The sequence below is a fragment of the Hippopotamus amphibius genome, chromosome 11 (genome assembly GCF_030028045.1).
Source record: "Hippopotamus amphibius kiboko isolate mHipAmp2 chromosome 11, mHipAmp2.hap2, whole genome shotgun sequence".
NCBI classification, from domain to species: Eukaryota; Metazoa; Chordata; class Mammalia; order Artiodactyla; family Hippopotamidae; genus Hippopotamus; species Hippopotamus amphibius.
In genome coordinates, this window is record NC_080196.1 from 89,151,020 (window position 1) to 89,173,960 (window position 22,941).

General features: G+C 36.8%; 1 protein-coding gene across 9 annotated transcripts in view; it reads right to left on the reverse strand.

The window, feature by feature from the left end:
- SMAD2 (SMAD family member 2) overlaps positions 1 to 22,941 on the reverse strand; it is a 90,098-nt gene that overhangs the window by 49,863 nt on the left and 17,294 nt on the right. For 6 of the 9 annotated variants that reach the window (XM_057698125.1, XM_057698123.1, XM_057698124.1 and 3 more), the window contains one exon: positions 11,582 to 11,870. In XM_057698125.1, the coding sequence (XP_057554108.1) occupies positions 11,582 to 11,817 (236 nt within the window). In that variant the 5' untranslated portion in view covers positions 11,818 to 11,870. Of the gene's footprint in view, positions 1 to 11,581; positions 11,871 to 11,981; positions 12,001 to 16,987; positions 17,010 to 22,941 lie in introns of those variants that run through there. The other 3 variants (XM_057698120.1, XM_057698121.1, XM_057698122.1) reach the window with 3 other exon arrangements.

A 22,941-nucleotide genomic window follows, 5' to 3' on the forward strand; every position in this document is an offset into this window, starting at 1 on the left:
GATTTATTATCTCTATTGTCTCTTTTCTAATCACTGATTTTCTGCTCTTTTTATTATTTCTTCCTTCTACTTACTTTTCCATTTTCTTTGACCTTTTTCCTACTTTCCTAAGTGGTCGACATCATAGATAACTTTTCTAGTACAATTATTTAAAGCTATAAATTTCCCTTTAAGCACTGTTTTAGCTGCATCCCACTTATTTGATATAATTTATCAATTTCGCTTCTGGTTTTCTTCTAAATAATCCATGGGTCAAAGTACTATGATAATTTCCATTTTTAATGTCTTATTGGTATTAATTTCTAATTTTGTTCTCTGTTGGCAGAGGACATACTCTGTTGATTTCAATCTTTTAAAATTTACTGAGACTCATGCCCTGCAAATAGTCTTTCCTGATGATGTTACCATGAGCACTTGAAAGACTATTACTATACTGACTTTAGATTTAGACCATCTATGCTTTCACTCACTTTTTTGGTCTAATTGAACTCTCTAACTATAACCACAAATTTGTGATTTTGACCCATTAATTCTATCAAGTTTTACTCATGTATTTTGAAACTTGTTTTATTAAGTAGATACACGTTTATGGTTATGGTTTCTCAGACATGTCATTTTATAATCTTCTGGCCCTCTTTCTTCTGCAAAAGGTCACCCATCCTTCACATTACCGTTCCGTGGTATATAACATGTCATTGTTAACTGGCTGCTTTCAAGATTTTCTCTTTCATGGGTTTGACTATGATGCACCTGCTGTGGTTTACTTTTCATTTATCCTTATTGAGTTTAATGAGGAATCCAACTCCATTCTTGATATATGACTGTTGAGAGTTGAGTCTTCTGCCTCAAATCTGAGCAAGCTGATGAGGGAGCCCTTGGGGATGGTGGGACTTTTAAACCAGGCAAGTTTGGGCACACACAGGAACCTGGGAATTATCACCCCAGCCCCATGTCTTCTATCACTCCTTTCTCAAGTAATTTTTGGACCATGTAGGGAGGAGCCTGCCCTACTTTCCCAAAAAAGCCTCATCATCTGAGCAATAATAATCTTTTTCACGCCCTTTCAGTACATGTTTGGCTTCATCTGTCTCACATCAAAATCAAATTTGGGGAGGGATCCATTCCACATATAGTTTACACTGATTAAGCACTTACTAAATATCATGCATAGCACTAAGTCCTTACAGATATTAAATTACTTAATCTTCCAACAACCCACAAATTAGGCAGCGACCCCATCTGACAAATGAGATAAAGGAAACACAAAGTAACATGTTTAAGTTCATACAGGTAGCAAGAGGCAGGGAGAGAGGCTGCATTCTTAATTACCAACACTATTCTGCCTCTTACCTAGTTTACTAAAAATAAAAACACAAGACAAAATTAAAACAATAACTTTGGTATAGTATCTCAGGTAAGTAAAGCATTATAGAATGTGCTTAATTATAAAAACTAGACATTTCACTATGAGTTAATTTCTCAGAAAAAAAAAAAAGAACTCTCTGGACAAGGAAATTAGTAGAGTCACTCCCAAATTAAAACAGTGAGACATAATAAAATTTCCATAGAGTCCAACAAGATAAAACTGATACCCTTTTTGGCTTGGAACTGCTCTTCTTAGAAGCAGAAGACAGGATCAAGTAATGATTGAAAAAAAAACTTCACCTTTCCCTTTAAATGTTATGTTGAAAACACTACTTTGAGATCTTGCTAGATATTTCCACTGCCTTTGAAAAATAACAAAATATCTCCCACACAAATAAAATAGTCCCTATCATTGAAAAGATTTAAATATCAATTCTAAAAATAGTTGCTCAAAATATTTCAAGTCCTTTCAAAAAAACAGAAACTTTTACTTACAAAGAAAAAAAAAAGCTAACACCAAAACAGACTCAGGAACATTTATTATAATAATGTAGCTGATGGATTTTCTAAATTTATTTTAATATATATAGTTTGTTTTTAACAATTAAAAAAATGGTATCATAAAAGACAAAAGAGATCCTAAGAGAAAACATAAGTACATGATCATCCACTCTCTTAAATTAAATATATAAAACATAAAACAAGGATTGCACTACAGAACAGAATTCTGTAAAACTCAACTGATTAATCACACATTTTTGTGATGTTGTATTTGCCTGTAAAGAAAGGTTTTTTAATCAGACAACTTTAATATTAGCATCCTAAAACATAAAAATTAACTCACATTTATATAGCACTTTGAAGTTGATAATGTGCTTTTACATGTAGAGGTTAAAATGTTTAATACAGTTAATGCAAATTATATAAGTCATCACATAAAAACTATGGGGAAAATTAAGTTACTTAAATTACTTTTCATTATACATTTTTGTTCATCAGCATTTGATGCTCAAGTTTTACATCATCCTTAACACAAACATAGCCTCCCTTAACCTCCTCCCCCCTAGCAAACTGGCCTAGCAAACATGGAGTAAACCAAGTTAGGGAAATATTATGTCCTCTTACATATGTAAAAAGCCATACAGATAAGCAAAGTTTATAAAAGAAAAAAGTCTGGGATGAAGGAGTTAATAAAAAAAACCTTATATACTTTAGTTCTAATTTAAGCATTATTCATGATCATAGTTTCATAAGAGTCTCAAGACAACCATTTCACAGTGCTTCCCATTATAACCCAAGAGCAAAGCTAAAGTAATGCTGGATTTTGAGAACAAAGATTAAACTAACAGTTCAAGGGGAAAAGATGTGATGGTAATAGAAGAAAACTCCAATTGTAATAAAATCGTCTCTTTGGAAATAAAGTACCACTGGATAATTTAACAGGTATATGGTCAGATATTTTCTATTTAGAAAAAAGTGGTCTGTTAAAATCCTACATACTTCATGAAGATGTATGTAACATTCCTCCATTCTCCCCATATAGTCTACCCGTTCCCAGCACCACTAAATTTAGATTCCCAAGTTTTCAAAAGGGAAACATAGACAGCTTATTTAAAAAGCTGGATTTGTTGAGTCTTCACATATCATTACCCTCAAACAAGCTCCTGTCAAACTGTTTTCCTCCTTTCTGCATAAAATCTCAAAAAGACCCCATGGCTTTTCTAGTCACACCCAAAGAGATTATACATATCTATAAAAAACAATAAACCTCTTTACAGAAATTAAAATTTTACTACCCTGATCTAAATCAAAACTTTATTCTCTCATTCAATTTTGCTAACTTCACCTCTTCCAAGACTCCCCAGCTGTTATTTTTAAGGGCCCTACAGGGAACAGCAAGAAGAGGGGGGTTTTAGAGGAAGAGGGAACAGCCTTATGAGGTCAGAAGCCCAAATGCAGCCTCTTCCCAGTAGTTAGTTCCTGTTGCAAGAATTTCTCTGGCTGTTTGGCTTGCGCCACTCTGACTCTCTTGATCTTTTCAAGACAAGTCAACTTCAACTACCTTAGCAAAGTCCACCTAGCCCACGGGGAAATTCTTGCATCTTTCATGCACTGAACATGCAGGCTATTCCCACAGTGCCCTTCCTTCATTCTACTGATATAGAAGCAGTTCCAGCTGCTCTCTCACTTTTTTAGCCTTTTTCAGGTGACAGGTACCAGTCTATTTATCTCCCAAACCTCATGTCAAACTGAGAAGCTCCCTGAAGCCCCTAAATTTGGATGAAGGAAAGGAGAAATGCCACAGCATACCCTACTCTCTCCCAAGTTCTCATAAGAGATCCCTCCCACGAACTCTTGTATTTTATTTACATGGCTCAGAGGTCAGTGATGGGTTAACCATAGCAACACTTGTCTCAGCTAATCCTTTCTGCAAGTCCTACATGAATGGTATAGCACCTCAATTCTGAGTATAGGTTACTTGCAATCAGTTGTTCTCAGATCTGGGGTCTCTGAATAAGTATCAGAAGAGGCCCACTTTCACAAGCTGTTACAATTTTACTTTCAGGTAAGATATAAGCAGGTCATAGTAGGCTAATGTTCCCTGATGCAACAACTGGGGGGAAAAGACAACAAAAAATACTTATTCAAAGACAGTGGAGAGCTATTAAAGTAATGAGATCCAAATGAACAAAGACTGCGAGAGGAGAGAACACTTTCTGCTGAACTGACAACTGTCTGCCATTTCCTTCCCTGGGGTCACCTGCAGATTCTAGGTACAGGCTGAGCATCAACCTCGGTCTGGGAAGAGAAACTCTACTGAAGAAAATAACACAGTCGAACTTTTGACAATCACAGGATTCTCCTCCCTCAAAGATGTCTGCCTGATTTTAAAAATGCAAGAATCAGGAGGCTCAAGAGCCAAACTCAAAACTCTGGAAGAAGAGGAGAAGTGAATCTCCCACAGTGTCTGAGGGAAAGGGTGACAGAGACCTGCCAGGCTTTCAATCAAAATCCCAGGACCATCTTATTTGCAGAAAAGGAACGTGCCAGTATAGACTAAATCAAATTAAAATGGCAACCAAGCCTCAGCCCAGATCAATCCCTTAGAAGATTAAGGTGATCAGCCTATCTACCTAAGATAGGAAATGCCAATGACTCTTTGGGGAAAGCATCATTTGCAGCATCTATAATTCTCTTGTATGCAATATATGGTATACCAACAAAATTACACAGCATATGAAGAGGCAGGAGAATGTGATGATAAACAAAAGAGTGAACAGACAATAACCGAAGCAGACCTAAAGATGATTCAGATGTTAGAGATGACAGGGACTCTAAAATAACTACTATAAATATATTAAAGAAAATTCAGGAAAACAGAAAAAATGGGTGAAGAATTTCAATAGAGATTCAGAATCTATAATATCAAAGGAATATACTAAAAATGAAATATGTAGTGCTTTAAATTAAGAACTTATTAGATATGTTTAACAGAAAACTGAACATAGCACAAAATAGGAGCAGTAAACTCAAATACAGGTCAATAGAAAATATCCAAACTGAAAGAGGAAAAACAAAAAGAATGTAAAGAACAGAGTATAAAAGACATGGGGAACCCCGTGACTTCAGTACAAGTACCAGATAAGATTTAAAGCAAGATTAAAGGATATCCTAAGTGATGTTTTACTACTATTTGCCATCTTCATGGTCCATGTGTGGTACTGTCAATTTCAGGTCCCTTAGATAGCAGTGGTACATTTACTTGTATCACCAATGGGGACCACATAGGCCTGGAAACACTTTACTACAAGACAGGCAGGAGAAGGAGCAAGCAACATAGTTAAATGTTGTCCCCAGTAATTATGATCTTCCCAGAATGTGGTTAGTCACATAGTCTGGGCAAGCTGGAATGGTTCCAGATAAGAATGGAAACAGACCAAAGATGCTGAGAAAACAAAAGATGGCTGTAATTTTTTAAATGCTTATTACTTTAGCTAGGTTGATTCTAGGTTGAGAAATGAATTCTTTAAAGCCAAAATTTACATGAATGGGACAAGAAAACTGGGGATGATGCTTACTGTGTCGAGTGTTAAATTTAAAATTATAGATATTAATTAATCTAGGTAATAATCCTAAAATGTTATGAAGGAACCTAGGTCCTAGGGCAGGTGGATGTTTCTCCTAATAAGGTAAATGATAAAAATGCCCTGTGGAAGAATTCATCATATACACAAAAGGGCTCTGAATACTAGGGTCCTAGAGCATAAACTCCCTCAAAAAAATCAAACTGTAAATGTAGGCACCAGATAAAGGTTAAGGGTCTTAGCAAAGTGTCTTTCAAACCGTGTTTCACAGGACCTTAGTGAAGGGCTCGTCACAAGTGCCTTCATAACTTATACACAGAACATAGAAAGAAAATGACAAGTTAGATGCTGAGGCTGATAATCTCAAAGCTGTAGTTTGCATTTATAAAAAGTTTCACTGCTTTGACTAATTGATTTTATAAATAAATGTTACTCTAAATTATGATAGCTGTCTGGCAGAAACGTTTACTAAGCAAAGATAGACAATACAATTTAATGTGAGTTCTCTCAGAAAACCTGGAAGGAAAATGAAGATATGGAATATCTGTGAATATTTCAAACAAATCATATTCCTGGCTATAGTGCCTTATAGCTTACAAACCAAACTTACATTATTTCAAAGGACCCAAAAATAGTCCCGTGAAAGAACTGAGACAGCAACCCTCCCTTTCACAGATGAAGAAATAGTCACAAGTATAATTACATGCCTCAGGATTCACATTCATCAGTCCTGAAGAAGCTGACTCAAAAACAAGTCATCAAACTTCAGAGTTCTTTCTGTCATAGTACTCCATATATATTATCTCTCTCTCTCACACATACACACACACACACACACACACACAGTCTATATCTATGCATGAATGAGGGTGAGAGAATTATTCTTATTCTCTTCTGAAATAACGAAAAAGCACTTATTTAAGAAGAACTGAAGGATACTACAGTTTGGTTTTAAAAGACCTCTCTTTAATTCTTTCTGGGTTATCCAGAGAAGTAAAAGGGTAGGAATATGAAATTAAAAATAAAAATTGACAACCTGCATAAAGTTTACTTCAATTACTCTGATGTTTTAAAAACTGAGAAGATCGAAAACAAAATCCAAATGTTAGTGGCAGCATTAACGAGAAACATATTCCCCTGGAAGGATATAAGACACCAATAATACAACTGGGTGAGAGATGGGTGACAACAGGAGTGAGAGGGAGATATTTTTCCACTGTATAATCTATGTTTGAATTTGGAATCATGTACACATACTACTTTCTGTTTTCAAGGAACGTACTTTTAGAAGGAAAAAATGTAAATACATGTATTAGAATGTTAAGAAAATGAAAATATAATTGCCCTTTAACAGAAAAATTGACATAATTTAAAGGGTAAAAAAAAGTAAAACCTAAGAATAGTCTAAGTATTGCCCAAAAGTTCTTTTTAAGCATTTAATTGTGCTGACTACAGAAGTAAAACATACTTTCACAGATAAATATTAGGAAAAACTTACAGGACATTTCTTTTTTAGGTAATCCATAAATAATGACTATCAACAATTTGATGTATTTCTCTCTAAAGTTTCAAGACTAAGTGTCAGCATTTTTAGAAGTACATTTTATCAAGTTAAGAAAATTCGTATTTCTAATCTGTTAACATGAATACTGAATTTTATAGAAAGCTTTTTCTAGATGCATCAAGTTCAGAGTGTTCACAAAGATGACCATGGAGCCTCCCATATTACTGGATTTCCTGTAGGTGAATCATACTAGCATTCCCGCAATAAATCTTACCTAGTCGTGATTTTGTGGTTTTGTTTTTATACAAGCTCTTTTATTTATAATTTTTGCCTCTATTTTTATGAGTGAGATTGATATAAACTTTACTTTTACTATTCATGTTCAATTCTCATATAAAATGAGTTGGGTAAGTTTCTTCTATTATTAGAGTTAAGGAAACTATGGGTTAAGATGGGGTTTCTCTAATTCTTTGCTATTATAAACAATGCTGAAATGAACACCAGAAATCTTAGCCCATATTCCTGATTGTTTCCTTAGGATGAAGGAGCAAAATGTAATTATATATGGTCAAAGTACCACCTTAGGAAAGCCCTTATAATTTATGTTTATGAAAATAAATTCTGCACTCCTACACATTTATGTACAATGGATGTTATCAAATTGGCATTTCAGACCTCACAGCCACTTGTTTTTAACTTTACAAGCTCTCCATCCCCACTGCTGTTTGGATCTTGTAGATAATATACACTGAAAGGACTGTGTTTCTACCTGCAATTTAGTCCCACTCTAACATTAGAAGATGGGGCTGGAGGAAAGGAAACTGTTTCGAGTCAATGAAACAGGTTTTTTAACAGAAAACATTTGCCATTTTAAAAAAATAAGTAATCTGTTTCATGTTCGTTAATACATGATGAATACATCAATACCTTAAGGTATCTCACTGACAACTTACTTGCAATTTTGAAGTTAATAAGCTTACAGTAAATCCATCCTGTATTACATTTTAAGTAATTCTGCTTAAGCTACAGTTTGGATTCCTCCATAATGGACCCTTTCTGCACCCATTCCCTACCTTTTACAGTCTACATAATTAAGAGTCGACCGAATGTTTAAACACATTTAGTAGTTAAGAAATGACTAATAATCTGACACAATATAACTGTTCTATTATTAAAAACAAGGCAAACTTTATAAAATATATGGCTCCAAACTATAGTGCAAGAAACTTAACTTTGATACACAACAGCCAATATTAACAAACCTAATTTCTTAAAATATTAAAATAAAGACCACCAAATTAGACAAGCAAGTTTCTAAGCTTCAAGGAACTTTTGAAGAGTGAAAAACAAGATCCTGGACAAGCACCACTTCACTTTCATTACTCAGGTAAAAATGCAGGGAAAAAAATCTCTAAATGATGAAAAAGCCCTAGAATATGAAAAAAGATCTCTAAAAAATAGACTGGAAAATGAAGAATGGAAAATAAGGAAAAGAAATATGACTACGGGGACTTACACAGTTTAAATACAAAGTCTATGCATTTTTATCAAGAGGCTGCTTCCTACTGTATCTCCTTAAAAGACTCGCTTCTCAGCTCTGTTCTGTCAACCTCACTGCCCTGGCACCAGAGCCCTAGATGAAGCTGTGCGAAAGCATGGCCCCATGTCTCCCTGGATCACACAGCTCCCTTGGATGAGGAGACAACATCCTAACTGGTCTCCCTGCCTCCACTCCTGACAGTCTCACAACCATTTTCCTTACTTTTTAACCTAAGACTCTTTGACACCAAACTCCCCCATCACCCAGCCATACTTGGGTTCAGTGCAAACCTCCAGCACAGGCTGCGGTGCTTCCTCACTACCACACAGCTTCTGAGTCCTGCCATTTCCTGCCTCCCACCTTACACTCCTAGGACCCCTGTCACCAGTCCTCTCGACCGCCACCTCTCAACACCACAGGACCACTCTGGATGATCCAGTTTCTCCTGACTGAATTCCTCCTTTACATCCATCCAACTCAGGCACCAATCTTTCTCCAAGAGGAAACTTTCCACAAGCCACAGAGTAAGGGAGGCTCCCCACTTTGCACACAGCTCCCTGAGCACACAGCTTTCAGAACACCTACTGTATGTTATGAAATTATCCTTATTTTTTAAAGTTTACCTCCCTTACTAGGAAGTAAGCAACCTAACAGCAAAGACTATATGTTTGTAAATGTTTATTGAACTGAAATACCAGGCACCATACAATGAAAAATGAACAAATAACACAACTTAACCAATTCACTAGCAAGTTCTGTCAGTTCAACTTCCATCCAAATCCATTCACTTCTGGTGTTAGCACAGCCACCATGCCAGCCCAACCTTTGGCATCTCTATTTTGGATTACTTCAATAGTCTCTTGATTTCCCTGCTTCCAGACCTCTATACCATACCATTTACTACACACACACACACACACACACACAAACACACACTATACCACTATCCATCCTCAGCCCCAACCACTTATCTCCAGCAGCCAGAACAATCTTTGTAAAATATAAATTTTAAAAATTATTTAAAAATGGATTTAGCTGTAAAATAGTCAGTGGGAAGTTGTTGTATAACAAAGGGAGTTCAACTCGAGAATGGAAGATGCCTTAGAGGACTGGGGCGGGGAGGGTGGGGGGGACTCGGGGGGGGGGGGGAGTCAAGGAAGGGAGGGAATACGGGGATATGTGTATAAAAACAGATGATTGAACCTGGTGTACCCCCCCCCCAAAAAAATAATAAAAAAAAATAAAAAATAAAAATGGATTTAGGGGCTTCCTAGGTGGCGCAGTGGTTAAGAATCCGCCTGCCAATGCAGAGGACACGGGTTCGAGCCCTGCTCCAGGAAGATCCCACATGCCACAGGGCAACTAAGCCCATGTGCCACAACTATTGAGCCCATGTGCTGCAACTACTGAAGCCCACGCGCCTAGAGCCCGTGTTCCACAACAAGAGAAGCCACGGCAATGAGGAGCCCACGCACCACAAGGAAGAGTAGCCCCCACTCACTGCAACTAAAGGATGCCTGCACACAGCAAAAAAGACCCAACACAGCCAATAAAATAAATAAATAAATAAATTTATTTAAAAAAAAGAATAAAGGGATGTTAATTTTAAAAAAAATGGATTTAAATCTAAAAATCTTTATTTGCTTTCTATAATATTGGCACTAAAAACCAAACTGCCCTACGATGCCCTATATGATCTGACCCTTTCCAAGTTTTGTACTCATTTTGTATTACTCCATCTCCACTACGATACAGTAAGTTCTCCAATACGAGCTATGTCCCACCTTGGCATCTTTACACTTGCTCCATCCTCTGCCTAGAAGACTTCCCTCAGTCATCTGCTACTTCTCAAAGCTCAGCTGAAGTGTCACAATCCAGTCCAAAGCAGCCTTTTTATCCCTCAGTCGTTGTTTTCTTTGCACTCATTACCATCTCATTAATCCGTCCACTTGTTTACTGTGTACACCTATCCCTAGGAGGGCAAGAACTTTGAGTTTTGTTCACACTATACCTATCCCACCTATCCTATGTACCTAAAACCAGTGTCTTGCACACAACAGGCATTCATAAACATTTCTAAAACAAAAGAATAAACCAGGAAAAGAGACTCTTATTTAAGAAATCCATGAAACAAGTAAGGTAAAAGAAATGGATAATTAATCTACCAAGCAAAGCATGAAACTTCTACTGTTAGTATTTGCAAGTAGACAGGCTGGTGTTACTAGGATCTATTACCAACAGGCATCCAGAATGTATTTCCCAAAGCTCATTAGAAACATGTCAAGTAGAATGGTTTCAGATGCCATATGCTAGCCTATGTGTATGACACTGCAAACAATCATTTTAGAAAATGCTATAAACAGACACTCCCCCAAACCCTGTAACGTGCACAACCACCATAGTACACCTTACAACACTTAAAAACCACCTGCTACTTCATTTTAAAAAACAGTATTTCTGACAGTGGTACTGATCTGTAAATGATTAAATTTACACTAATAAAACTTCAATCTTTCAAGTAACAGATTCTTCTAATACAAGAGGTGGGTCTTCAAGACAGGTTCTGACCACCTATGACACCTAGGAAGCTGTCTCACATACTGTTCTTTGTTAGAAGTAATGCTACAACTCAAAACTATATAAAATTCATCACAATGTTAGCAGTCTCTGTTAACTCCTTACTGAACTTTTGACCAAGGGAAGAGAAAACTGTCACTCACTACAGTACTAGTAATAGAAAAATCTTTGAATCTTTATTCAAATGTCATTCAATCACAGAAATTAGGATAACATACAATGAAGCATTTAGGCAATGAAGGTAAATGAAGACAGTGAAGATAAAAACACAATCTAAGTGTTTTATTTTGCTTGATTAAACCTTCTCACTGTTTGCGAAAATGATCTGTAAAATAAACAAGTCTTAACAAGTCAAACAAAATTAATGACAGGTTAAAAATAGCTGTCATATTTTAATAATCACTATTGACAGGTGACTGAAAGTAACAAAATTTTAGTAACTTTCCTTCAGATTCCTTTAAGCAATTTTTAACAGTATGGCCATCAAATTTCTGATCTAACAACACTTACCTTGGTATGGTAACACATTTAGTATTACAATTTTGAGTGGTGATGGCTTTCTCAAGCTCATCTAATCGTCCTGTTTTCTTTAGCTTCTTCACCAAACTTTTAACTGCTTTCTCACACCACTTTTCTTCCTGTCCATTCTGCTCTCCTCCACCCGCTCCTCCAGATCCACCAGCTGATTTCTTCCATCCCAGCAGTCTCTTCACAACTGGTGGAGTGAATGGCAAGATGGACGACATGTTCTTACCAAAGGCAGCAATTCGCTCTAAGAAAATATCCTCCTTAATCTAACCTAGAAGAGATATGGAAAGAATAATTTAGAGGCTAACTTTACAATCAACTACTAGTTTCAACACAGTATCAAAGGTAAATTACAAAATGAAATAGAAATTCAAATGATTACTTTCATAACAGATGTTCAGAAGTTATCTTTTTCACCCCTGAAAATGTCTTCACTAATTTAAATGAACTGTGGAAACAAATCCTTCTAAAAACAAGACAACGTTGTAAGTGGACAGATTTAATAATTTTGCAAGTAAAATCTTTTATCTTTATCAACACTGGACAAGTGTATCACTATGCATACTACTTTAACTTTTAGTTAAAAATGGTATCAATAAAATATTTCCACCAAAAGTTTTCCTCTTTTCAGAATTTCAATCTATAAACACGTAACAAAAATATTTTTAAAAATTTACAAGCCCAATATCCCCAAAGTTTTAAACTTTCATAACTAAGTATCATAAATTAACTCTAAAGTTGTAACAAGGCAAAGGGCATCAACTGCTAAGTAAACAACAAGAAAGAAATAAAGGCAAACAGAATCTGTGAAAAAAAGATGTGGTTCACTTTTACCATCCCTTGAGAAGACTTTTAATTAAGCCTCTTTTAAAAAATATTTTCATTTATACCTAAGTAACAACATGCATAGTGAGTAAAGCCAAATACAGCTCCTCTTCTCACACCGAGGTACAATTTTTTAAAATCTTTTAACTTTTATTCTTGCTATTTATACCGCAGTAACAGTATCCTTTGAAATATCAAGTTTAGATATACACCTATTGATTTTTCTACAGAAAATGTCTTCTATGGAAAACACCACGATCACTTGCTTTCCTTCAACCTTAAAAATAATTATCTCCCAATTGTAGTTCTGTACCTGATGAGATTAGTAGTAAACTACTATATAACCACTATGTACAACTCTTTCCTTTCCTCAGAGCTAGTTTTTCATTTGCCTAGTTTTCTAAGCACCTACTACAAATTCTTCCCACACTCTCCACAAGTCCCTCAATTAAAATTTAATGTCAATGACTTTAAGCTCAAAGAGAGAAAATAATTTACCACTTGAGGACAGAAATGGAGAGTTCAGATTTGGGAAGAATGGAAAACATTTCAAAACCTAGCTCTGAGAAATACTATAGAAAATCAACTAGAGTAAAGTGAAATAACAAACTTTATCAGGTATTTGCCAGATTATATATCAGAAAGTATTCCATGAAGGAGTTACACTTCTAATCAGGATGTATAAAATCACAATATACCATCACTTTCACCCTAACAATCAAAACAAGACAGAAAAGCTATAAAAACATGGTTTTTCTGAACCCATCAGAAAGATGCAAAGTAACCTAAGTGGATCTAGATTCCAGAAAGTGTTCAGTCTTGATAGAAGAGGGGCCCACCGATAGTCTCTTTCCTGATGGGAGTGGCTGAAGAGGAATAATCCCACTACAATGAAGGTAAGGAGAAATCAGCCTAAATTTTAATACATTTTAACAGCAACATGTAGGCGGACAAGAAATATTAGAATTCCAAGGATTCCACAGAGCAACTATGCACCACTCAACCACTCAATCCCACAGGTCTGCACCAAGAGTTGGCCAAAATATGCCAAAGATTGGAGGACAGGGCAGGAAAGCTGAGTCCTAAGAAGCTTAGGGTCTTCTTCAAATGCCCTGGAAGGGGGCCGGGTGGGGAGGCAGTGTGAGAGGTGAGAGAAGTCAATCCTAGGGACTCCAGATATTCAGTTGCCAAGGGCTGAGGTGGGACAGGAGAGTTGAGACAAAAACTTCCATGCAGATACTCTGGAAATTAAACTACCAAGGCTGGGGTAGGAAAGGACTGCTGAGAGAAAGCACTGGAAGGTATTACTCATAGAGAGAGATCTCACTAGGCACAAAAGCCTGGGGCAGGACTGGAGAGCAAAAAGAACTCCAGAATGACCAAGAAACCAGCAGCCAGGCTGTAAAGCAGAGAAATCACCCACAGTTCAGAAAGCTGATGGCTCAGATACAAAGCATAACTGAAATTACTCTAAGACAACAAATCTTGCAGAAAGTGAAGTCTTAATCCTACTCTCAAAACACTTGCATTAATCAAACTAAAGTTGAAAATAAGCCCAGAACTAGTTCCACTACACACACATCTTACTGACTTAGCCCCACAAGAAATGATGGGCCATTTGGGGGAAGTAAATAACATATACTTCAACCTGTATTGATTTTACACAAGTGTTCAGCATTCAATCAAAAATTACATGACAGAGAGAGTAGCAAACCATAGTCAAGAGATGAGCGTATTAATATAATCTGATCAGAGAGGGCCTAGATTTTGTGATTATCAGACACACTTTCAAATAACTATGATGACAACTGATGGAAGAGATATAGGAAATGGTGAATTTCATCACAGACATTGAAGCTATAAATAAAGATCACAGGGAAATGTTAGAAATGAAAAATACAATATCAGATATTATAGATTTCTTTAGATGGATTTAAAAACAGACAGAAATAAGCAGTGAATGTGAAGACAGGCCAAATTAAAGTGCCCAGACTGAAAGATGAAGAGAAAAAAAAAGTGTGGAAAAAATCCCACAACATCCAAGACCAAATGCCAACTGGGGTTTAAGTGGAGTGTAATTGGGTTCCCAGAAGGAGATGAAAGAGAAAATGGGGCAGGTAAAGCATAAGAAGAGATAATAGCCAAGAACATTTCAAAAATGATGGCAGATGTCAACCCACAGATGCAAAGGAAACATACAATAGTCAATCTACTTAATGTTAAAGGTAACAGCTGAGTGTCACTAGGATGGCAGTTAAGAATCCCTGAAAACCCAGACAAAAGGGGAATCACAAGCTCTTTCAAAGGCCCTCAACTGAGTTCTCTTGAAAAAAAATGGCATGGGGCAAGAGCTGGGAGAGAGCTCCTCCCCTTTAAGTACCATCTAATATGAAGCAAAAGCCTTCAACCAGGAGGGGAGATGCAAGAAAACCTCCTACACCCAAGGCCCAAGGCAAGATTCCCTGCCTCAAAGGGAAGAGTAGAGCAAAAGCTATGTACTATTTGGGAGGGTGGGGAGAGTAGAACCTATTTGCCCACCTCCCACATACAAATAAGCCTTTCACCATGTAACATAACCCCAGTCTACCCCTAGAGGAAGGCAGGAAACCTTCCTGTCAAACAAACATACCCTGATGCTGAAGAATGAGCAGAAAGAAAAGCTATCTGACAATGGGCCAGGAGCAAGAAATTGTCTTTGGCCCAAGATTCTGCACTAATACAAAGCAAAGGTCTGCTACTACTAGAAGGAAAAATCCTTAACAAAATATTAGCAAATCACACCCAGTAACATACATAAAAAAAGTAATACATCATCACCAAGTGGGGTTTACCCCAAGGAGCAAAACTGGTTTAACAGTTAAAAAAAAAAAAAGTCAAGCACCTCATTTACAGTATGGAGGAAAATCCTTATGATTCTCTTAACTCATGCAGGAGAAAAAAAGAAGCATTTGACAATCTTAATTTAATATCTATCCATGATTAAAAACTGAGAACTAGAAACAGAAAAGGGAAAGAAGTTTTTCATCCTGGAAAAATGACATCTATGAAAAACCTAAAGCTAGCATCATATCTAATGATGAAACATTAAGTCCCTTTCCCTTATGATTGAGGATAAGACAAGAATGTCCACTGTCACCACTTTTATTCAATAATGTACTGGATGTTCCAGCCAGCACAATAAGGCAAGAAAGAAATAAAAGGCATAAAGAATGGAAAGGAAGAAGTATATTCTCCGGTGATATGACTGTCTCCATTGGAAACTGCATGAAATCTATAAAAACACTAGCAAAATTAGTAAGTTTAGCAAGGTTTCACAATAGAAGGTCAATATACAAAATTAAGTGTATCTCTACATACAAGCAAAGAACAAATGGAAAATGAAATTTAAAGCAATACCAGTTATAACCGCAACAACAACAAAAAACCTATAGGTCAGTCTAAAGAAAAATATTCAAGACATCTATGTTAAGAATTGCAAAATATTGCTAAGGTAAATGAAAGAAGACTGAAATGAAGAGAGACCATGTTCATAGACTGGAAGACCCAATATTATTTAAATGTCCATCCTTCCCAATTTGATATATAAATATAATCCCTGTGGAAATTCCAGCAGGATTTTTTTTAAAGAAATTGATATGCTGATGCTAAAATTCCGATGCAAACAAAAGAGCTCTAGAATAATAAAACCAATCTTGAAAAAAGAAAAAAGGCTTTTGAAGGACTCATTCCACCTTATTTCAAAGCTAACTAAAAGAGCCTTAGTAATCAAGAGTATAAGGTGGGCATAAGAAAAATAAAGATAGTGAAATAGAAAAGAGTCCAAAAATAGACCTATACATATTCAGTCAACTCATTTTCTACCAAGGCACCAAGTCAATCCATTTTCAACAACCTTTCAAAAATATGGAAAATAGTAAGCCTAAAGCACTATTTTATACCATCCTCAATAGGAAAGTAAAATCTTAACTCTTAGAGGAAAATACAAAATACTTTTATGTCCCTAAGACATAAAAAGCACTAACCACAAAAGAAATATAAATAACACAAACCTCATCAAAACTTAAAGGCCTGCTTACCAAAAGACACCATTAAAAAATGAGTAAGTCACAGACTAGAGAAAAAATATTTGCTATAAATATATATGACAAAGGACTACTATACAGAATGTATAAAGAACTGCAAGTCAAAGAAAAAAGTGAACTCTTTTTTTAGAACTAGGCAAAGGACAAATTACAGATATTTCATGGAAGAGGATACAGGAATGGCCAATAAGCACATTAGGAGGTGCTTAATATCAACAATCTTCAGGAAAATAAAAATTGAAACCACAATGCATTTCACACCATCTAGAATGCTTTAAAAATATTTTGATACCATCAAATGTTGGTGAAGATGTAGAATATATTAGTTTCCTATTGCTGCTGTAACAAATTATCACAAACCCAGTGCTTTAAAACAACAAAGATTTACCAAAACGAGTTTCAACGAATCTTTAAAGAAAGTCAAAGTATCCTCAGGACTGGTTCCTTCTAGAGGGTCTGAGGGGAGAATTTGCTTCCTTGCCTTTTTCAGCTTTTAGTGGCCTCCTGTATTCCTTGGCTTGTGCCCCATTCCTCCATCTTCAAAGCACATCACTCCAATCTCTGCTTGCATTGTCATACTGCCTGAAGGCATCTGAAGTCAAACCTCCCTTTACCCACCCTCATATAAGGACACATGTGATTACATTTAGAGCTCACCCAGATATTACACAATAATCTCTCCATCTCAAGATCCTTAACCACACCTGGGAAGTCCCTTTTGCCATATAAATAATATTCACTGGTTCTGGGGATTAGGACCTGGATGTCTTTGGGGACATTATTCAGCCTGACATCTGTAGCAACTGGAATGCTCATACCTTGTTGATGTGAGTGTAAAACGGTACAGAGCCTTTGGAAAACTGGCAAGTTCCTAGAAAGTTAAACATACATCTACCCTATATCACAACAATTCCACTCCTAGACACATTCAAGAAAAATGAAAACTTAAGTTCACAAAAAGACTTGCACAAGAATGTTCATACTCATAATGGCACAAAACTGGAAATAGCCCAAGTAGCAAGAAAACTGAAAAAATAAAACGAACAACTGTGGTATATTCGTACAATGGAATACTGCTCAGGAACAAAAATGAGTGAGCTACTTATACACTTCACAACATGGAGGAATCTCAAAAATACCATGCTATGAAAAAGATACTCAAAATATAACTGATTCCACTTATGACTTCCAACAACTGGGGAAACTAATATAGTGGCAGAAGTCAAAATGATTGTCTCAGGAAAGGGAAGGAACACAAAGAAATGCTTGGTCAGAGGTACAGATACCTTTCTGGGGTGATAAAATTGTTTTCTATCTTATTTTCAGAAGTAAATACATGTAAGTACATAATTATCAAAACTCACAGAACTGGAAATTTAAGATTTGGGCATTTATCACATGTAAATTACAATTCAAAAAAAATTAAAGAGCATCTAAACAAATACATGAAGAAGTTCCAAATAAGCAAAGTTAAATGGATTTATTTAAGAACTTATCAGACCTTCAATATGCCAACACATACTATAAGTTTCAGAAGGCAGGAGGTGGCAATTGACCAAAGATTTCAGTAAGCCTACAGGTGTCTCCCACAACTTGGAGGTAAGCCTCTGCAAGCACATCTAGGTATATGCTGGGGAACAGGGCTGAGGATGTGAGGGGTTTTTTTTTTCTTATTTGAGAATAAACATTGAGAGCCCAAATGACATCCAACCACAAACTTTTTGGGGCAGTGGTGGCAAGGCTGCTGCAACAGAGGTATACATTTACTTCAAAAAAAAAGTAAGTATAATTTTCAAAAAAGGACTTTAAATTCTCAAAAGACCATTCTCAAAAATGGTCTTCCAACTGACAATACTTAGGCGTTGGTATAGTTTGCTAGAAAGTAATGGTTACGACCTAATTAGTAATCATTCATTCCCCTCAAAAGGGAAAAACAATTAACAGGTACCCAACCTCAATTCAGGAGATTGTCCCAATGGTCTCCCACAAGAGGTAATATAGTATGCCAAATGTCACAAATTTATTTGGCCATGGTAACCCTTTTATAGGGACATCTCTGGAATTCCACATAACAATGCTGCCCTGGCACCCTTGATAGCCCAACTGTGGTTTAGATGCTAAAAATCTGAAAGGAGCCAAAAAGCAGGAGTATGTGGACTTCCCTGGTGGCGCAGTGGTTAAGAATCTGCCTGCCAATACGGCTTTGATCCCTGGTTCAGGAAGATCCCACATGCAGCGGAGCAACTAAGTCTGCGTGCCACAACTACTGAGCCTGCGCTCTAGAGCCCGCAAGCCACAGCTACTGAGTCCCTAGAGCCCGTGCTCCGCAACAAGAGAGGCCCGGCAATGAAAAGCCCGTGCACCGCAAAGAGCCCCCGCACACTGCTATCAGAAAAGCCCCACGCACAGCAACGATCGCCCAAAGCAGCCAAAAATAAATAAATAATTATTTTTTAAAAAGCAGGATTATATGACTTCCTTTAGCAATACAGCGGAAATGATGGGAAAGTGAGGTTTGCCTAGTTAGGGAACTGTAAGATAAGCACAGAACAACGAGAACTTGACAGCAGGTAGCACCATTAAGCTGTTTGGAGTGGGAGATGTTATAATAATACACATAAGCAAGTGTATATAAAAATGCCATATATTATACTATAGTAAATACTATAGTTAAAAAATACTATAGTGGGCTTCCCTGGTGGCACAGTGGTTAAGAACCCGGATGCCAATGCAGGGGACACGGGTTCGAGCCCTGGTCCGGGAAGATCCCACGTGCCGAGGAGCAACGAAGCCCATGTGCCACAACTACTGAGCCTGCACTCTAGAGCCCATGGGCCACAACTATTGAACCCACGAGCCACAACTACTGAGCCCACGTGCCAGAACTACTGAAGCCCGTGCCCCGCAACAAGAAAAGCCACCGCAATGAGAAGCCTGCGCACTGCAATGAAAAGTAATCCCCACTCACCGCAACTAGCGAAAGCCCCCACAGCAGCAATGAAGACCCAACACAGCCAATAAATAAATAACCCACAAAAACAAACCCAAAGCAATTTAAAAAAAAATACTATAGTATATAAAACTACAACTTGACAAAATAATGCAAACACAAAATTTCATCAAACACATGTACTAATCCACCAAAGTAGACACTTGCAACTACCAGGCAGCTAAAGGTGTTATTTGGCTACCTTTAACCTCTGCTGAATTCCTACTCTGTGTCACAAAGCACGCTCTAGTGGAGCCAAGTATATAAACCTCAGTACCATGTGACAGTCTTATCCAAGTACAGAGAACATGCTTATTAATTCAACCTTTGGAAGGGAGAGGTATCACAAAAGCGACACCACAGCAGAAGCGTGAACAGAGAAAGAGAGAGAGACAATACCAAGCAGAAAGTTCAGCATGTTTTGAGAGACAGGAAAGTTTTAGGAGTTACCAAAGAAAAAAAAGAAGAAAAAAGGGGGGGGGGGCGGGGGGGAGGAGGTACTGCTAGAACACAGAGTACAAGGAAGCAACGCGGTAGGAGAGAGGGGAGAGTGAGGCCAGCCCGGTTTTAAAAACTGAAGACAGAAGTTAGTGCTAATGTTAGGAGTTATTACTTCAGTGATTTCAGAAACAATTCACATGTTATTGGCCAAGTGGATGTGGAAAATTTAGGAAAGAGGAAAATGCAAAGATAACAGCCGCCAACCAATGTTAGCTGAGCAGCATGGAATGGTACACTAATCACTATTCAGAACACAGAAACATAAGTAAATCTGAAGGCTAAGGTTACAGGGTCAGTATTAATACATGACTTTACGTAAGTAACTGTGTTCATCATATGACCAGGGTGCAGCAGAAAATACAGCAGAGGCTAAGGAAAGAGGATAGTCAGGGCAAGATCGCACACCCAAGCAAGGCAGAGCTAGCAGTCCTGCAGAGACAAGACTTGGATTCTGAGCACTCTCCAGGCACTGTTTCAGCCCCACACTGATTTCATCCTTAGAACAAAACTTTCGTGAGTTAAACGAGGAATCCCTGTTCTTTGTGAAAAACTGACAGAACAAGCAAATATAACAAGACTCTATCTACAAGTGCCTATACCTTTAGTTTGATTAATTCATCCATAAGAATTCAGCCTAGGAAAATGACTAAATATTAAACTTTTATATTATCAGCAAAAATGAAAAGGATTCTCAATGTTAGGAAGAATCTGAGTAAACAAGTTTTCTGTTAGACTTTTGTTAGAAGTGCTTCTTGTGAGCTAAGATGTATTCTTGGGGATCTGAAAACTTCCTATAAAGTCTTTAAAAATTTTTTTCTTCATGGAAATGAAAACATGAAAAGTTTAAGCCTATTCAGGGTCATCTGAATGACCTCATGACCTAGTACTGCCACATGATTTCAGTGTCCCATGTCTTAGAAGAGCTGTTATGACCACTCTGGAACTATGCGATCACTTAAAGTTACCAGCCTTAACTTGCCATGTCTTAGTAACCACGGCTGGCTGACTCCCGGCTAACTACCTCTGGAGAATTTTCAATTATGCAATAAAATAATATTTTCCAGTAATGCTGATAATACACTTTAATTAGCTGAACATTTCAAATAGCTATGGTATCATATTTAGCCAAGTTTTGAAATGTAAAAAGACTGAGTTTAGGTTTTTACAAGGTATTGATTTCTCCATGTTTCAAGTTGAAGACAAAATGGAGTAATAAGAAAATTAGATTTATGATCAAGTTATTGAGATGTAAATGAGTCATTTACATAATATACAGATTTCCTTCAATAGTGTGGCTGCAAGCTCTGTACTAAAGTTAGAAATATTTTACCAACATGTGCAAGAAATGAAAAATAAGTTCAGATACTCTGTTCCTAATTCCAGCTATAACTGATACTTATACAATGCAAGTTTCAACAGAAAAGGAAGACTATCTTTACAGCTAAATAAGAAAGCTTATCAAGTGATACCTTGGCAAAACTGGGATTCCAAGATTACTCACTGGAAAGTTTCACTTAAGTAAGAGGTCTGATTATCCTGAATTAGCAAATAAAGCCTTCAAGTTATTAATAACTATAAAATAGTTCTGCAAATAGCATTCTCTATATGTCTTATTAAACTACGGTTCACTTTCTTTGAAGAGTCTTCAACTTGCTGTTTTTCGCATACTGTTTTTATTCTGATATAAACCCTATCAATGAATATGTATTAAAAAAAAAACCCTCCAAATCTTTAGAATGTTTTTTATTTTCTTATATTGTCTTTTAGCATACACAAATTTATATTTTAATCTAAAATCTTTTATGACACAACTCTGCTTCTTTTTAAAGAAATCCCTTTCCGCATCCAAATACAGCAGGAAACATTTATTGAGTGCTTAACTCAATGACACATTAGTCTAAGAGTTTAACTCACTGAATTCTCATAAGAATCCAGTGGGGTGGGTACTATTATTTACAAATGAGGAATCTGAGACACGAAGAGATACCCTGATTTTATAAAGATATTGCCCCCTCTATATATTCTTGTAGATATTTTATATTTGCCTTTCACATTTAGGTATATACTTTATCAGGAATTTCTTTTTAAGGGGTGAGATGGCGATCTAAATATCTCCTGTAAGGATAGCCTATTTTATCAGCACCATTTATTAGTTTACCTTTTCTTTACTGATTCAAAACACCACTCCTGTCACATACCAAATCCCTATAAATAAATGTGATTGTGGATTTACATCTTGTTCACACCTACATTACTACCACTGCTTTCAAGCAAGTTTTGATATCTGTAGGGTAAGCCCTCCCTCGTTTTTCAAATTTATGTTAGTTATTTTAATTTGAGCTTGTGAAATTCCACCAAAACCCTATAGCACTTTGGAAGTACAATGAATGTATATTAGTTTATGACAGTGAGTATTCCTATTTATGAAAATGAGATATTTCCATTTGTCTAATTTTCTGCATAAAGGTCTTACACATCTCATTAAATTTACTTATTCCTCCAGGTATCTTGGGTTTTATTGTGGCTGGGACGTTTATTTAAAAAACAAATAAATATTTCAGTCATACAAAAATATATTGGGGGAATTCCCTGGTGACTCAGTGGATAAGAATCTGCCTGCCAATGCACGGCACATGGGTTTGAACCCTGATCCAGGAAGATCCCACATGCTGCGGAGCAACTAAGCCCGTGGGCCAAACTACTGAGCCTGCGTTCCATAGCCTGCAAGACACAAATATTGAGCCCACATGCCACAACTACTGAAGCCTGCGTGCCTAGAGCCCGTGCTCTACAACAAGAGAAGCCACCTCAATGAGAAGCCCACACACCACAACAAAGAGTAGCCCCCACTCACCGCAACTAGAGAAACACCACACACTGCAACAAAGACCCAACACAACCAATAAATAAAATAAATACTTTAAAAAAAAGAAAACAATATATAG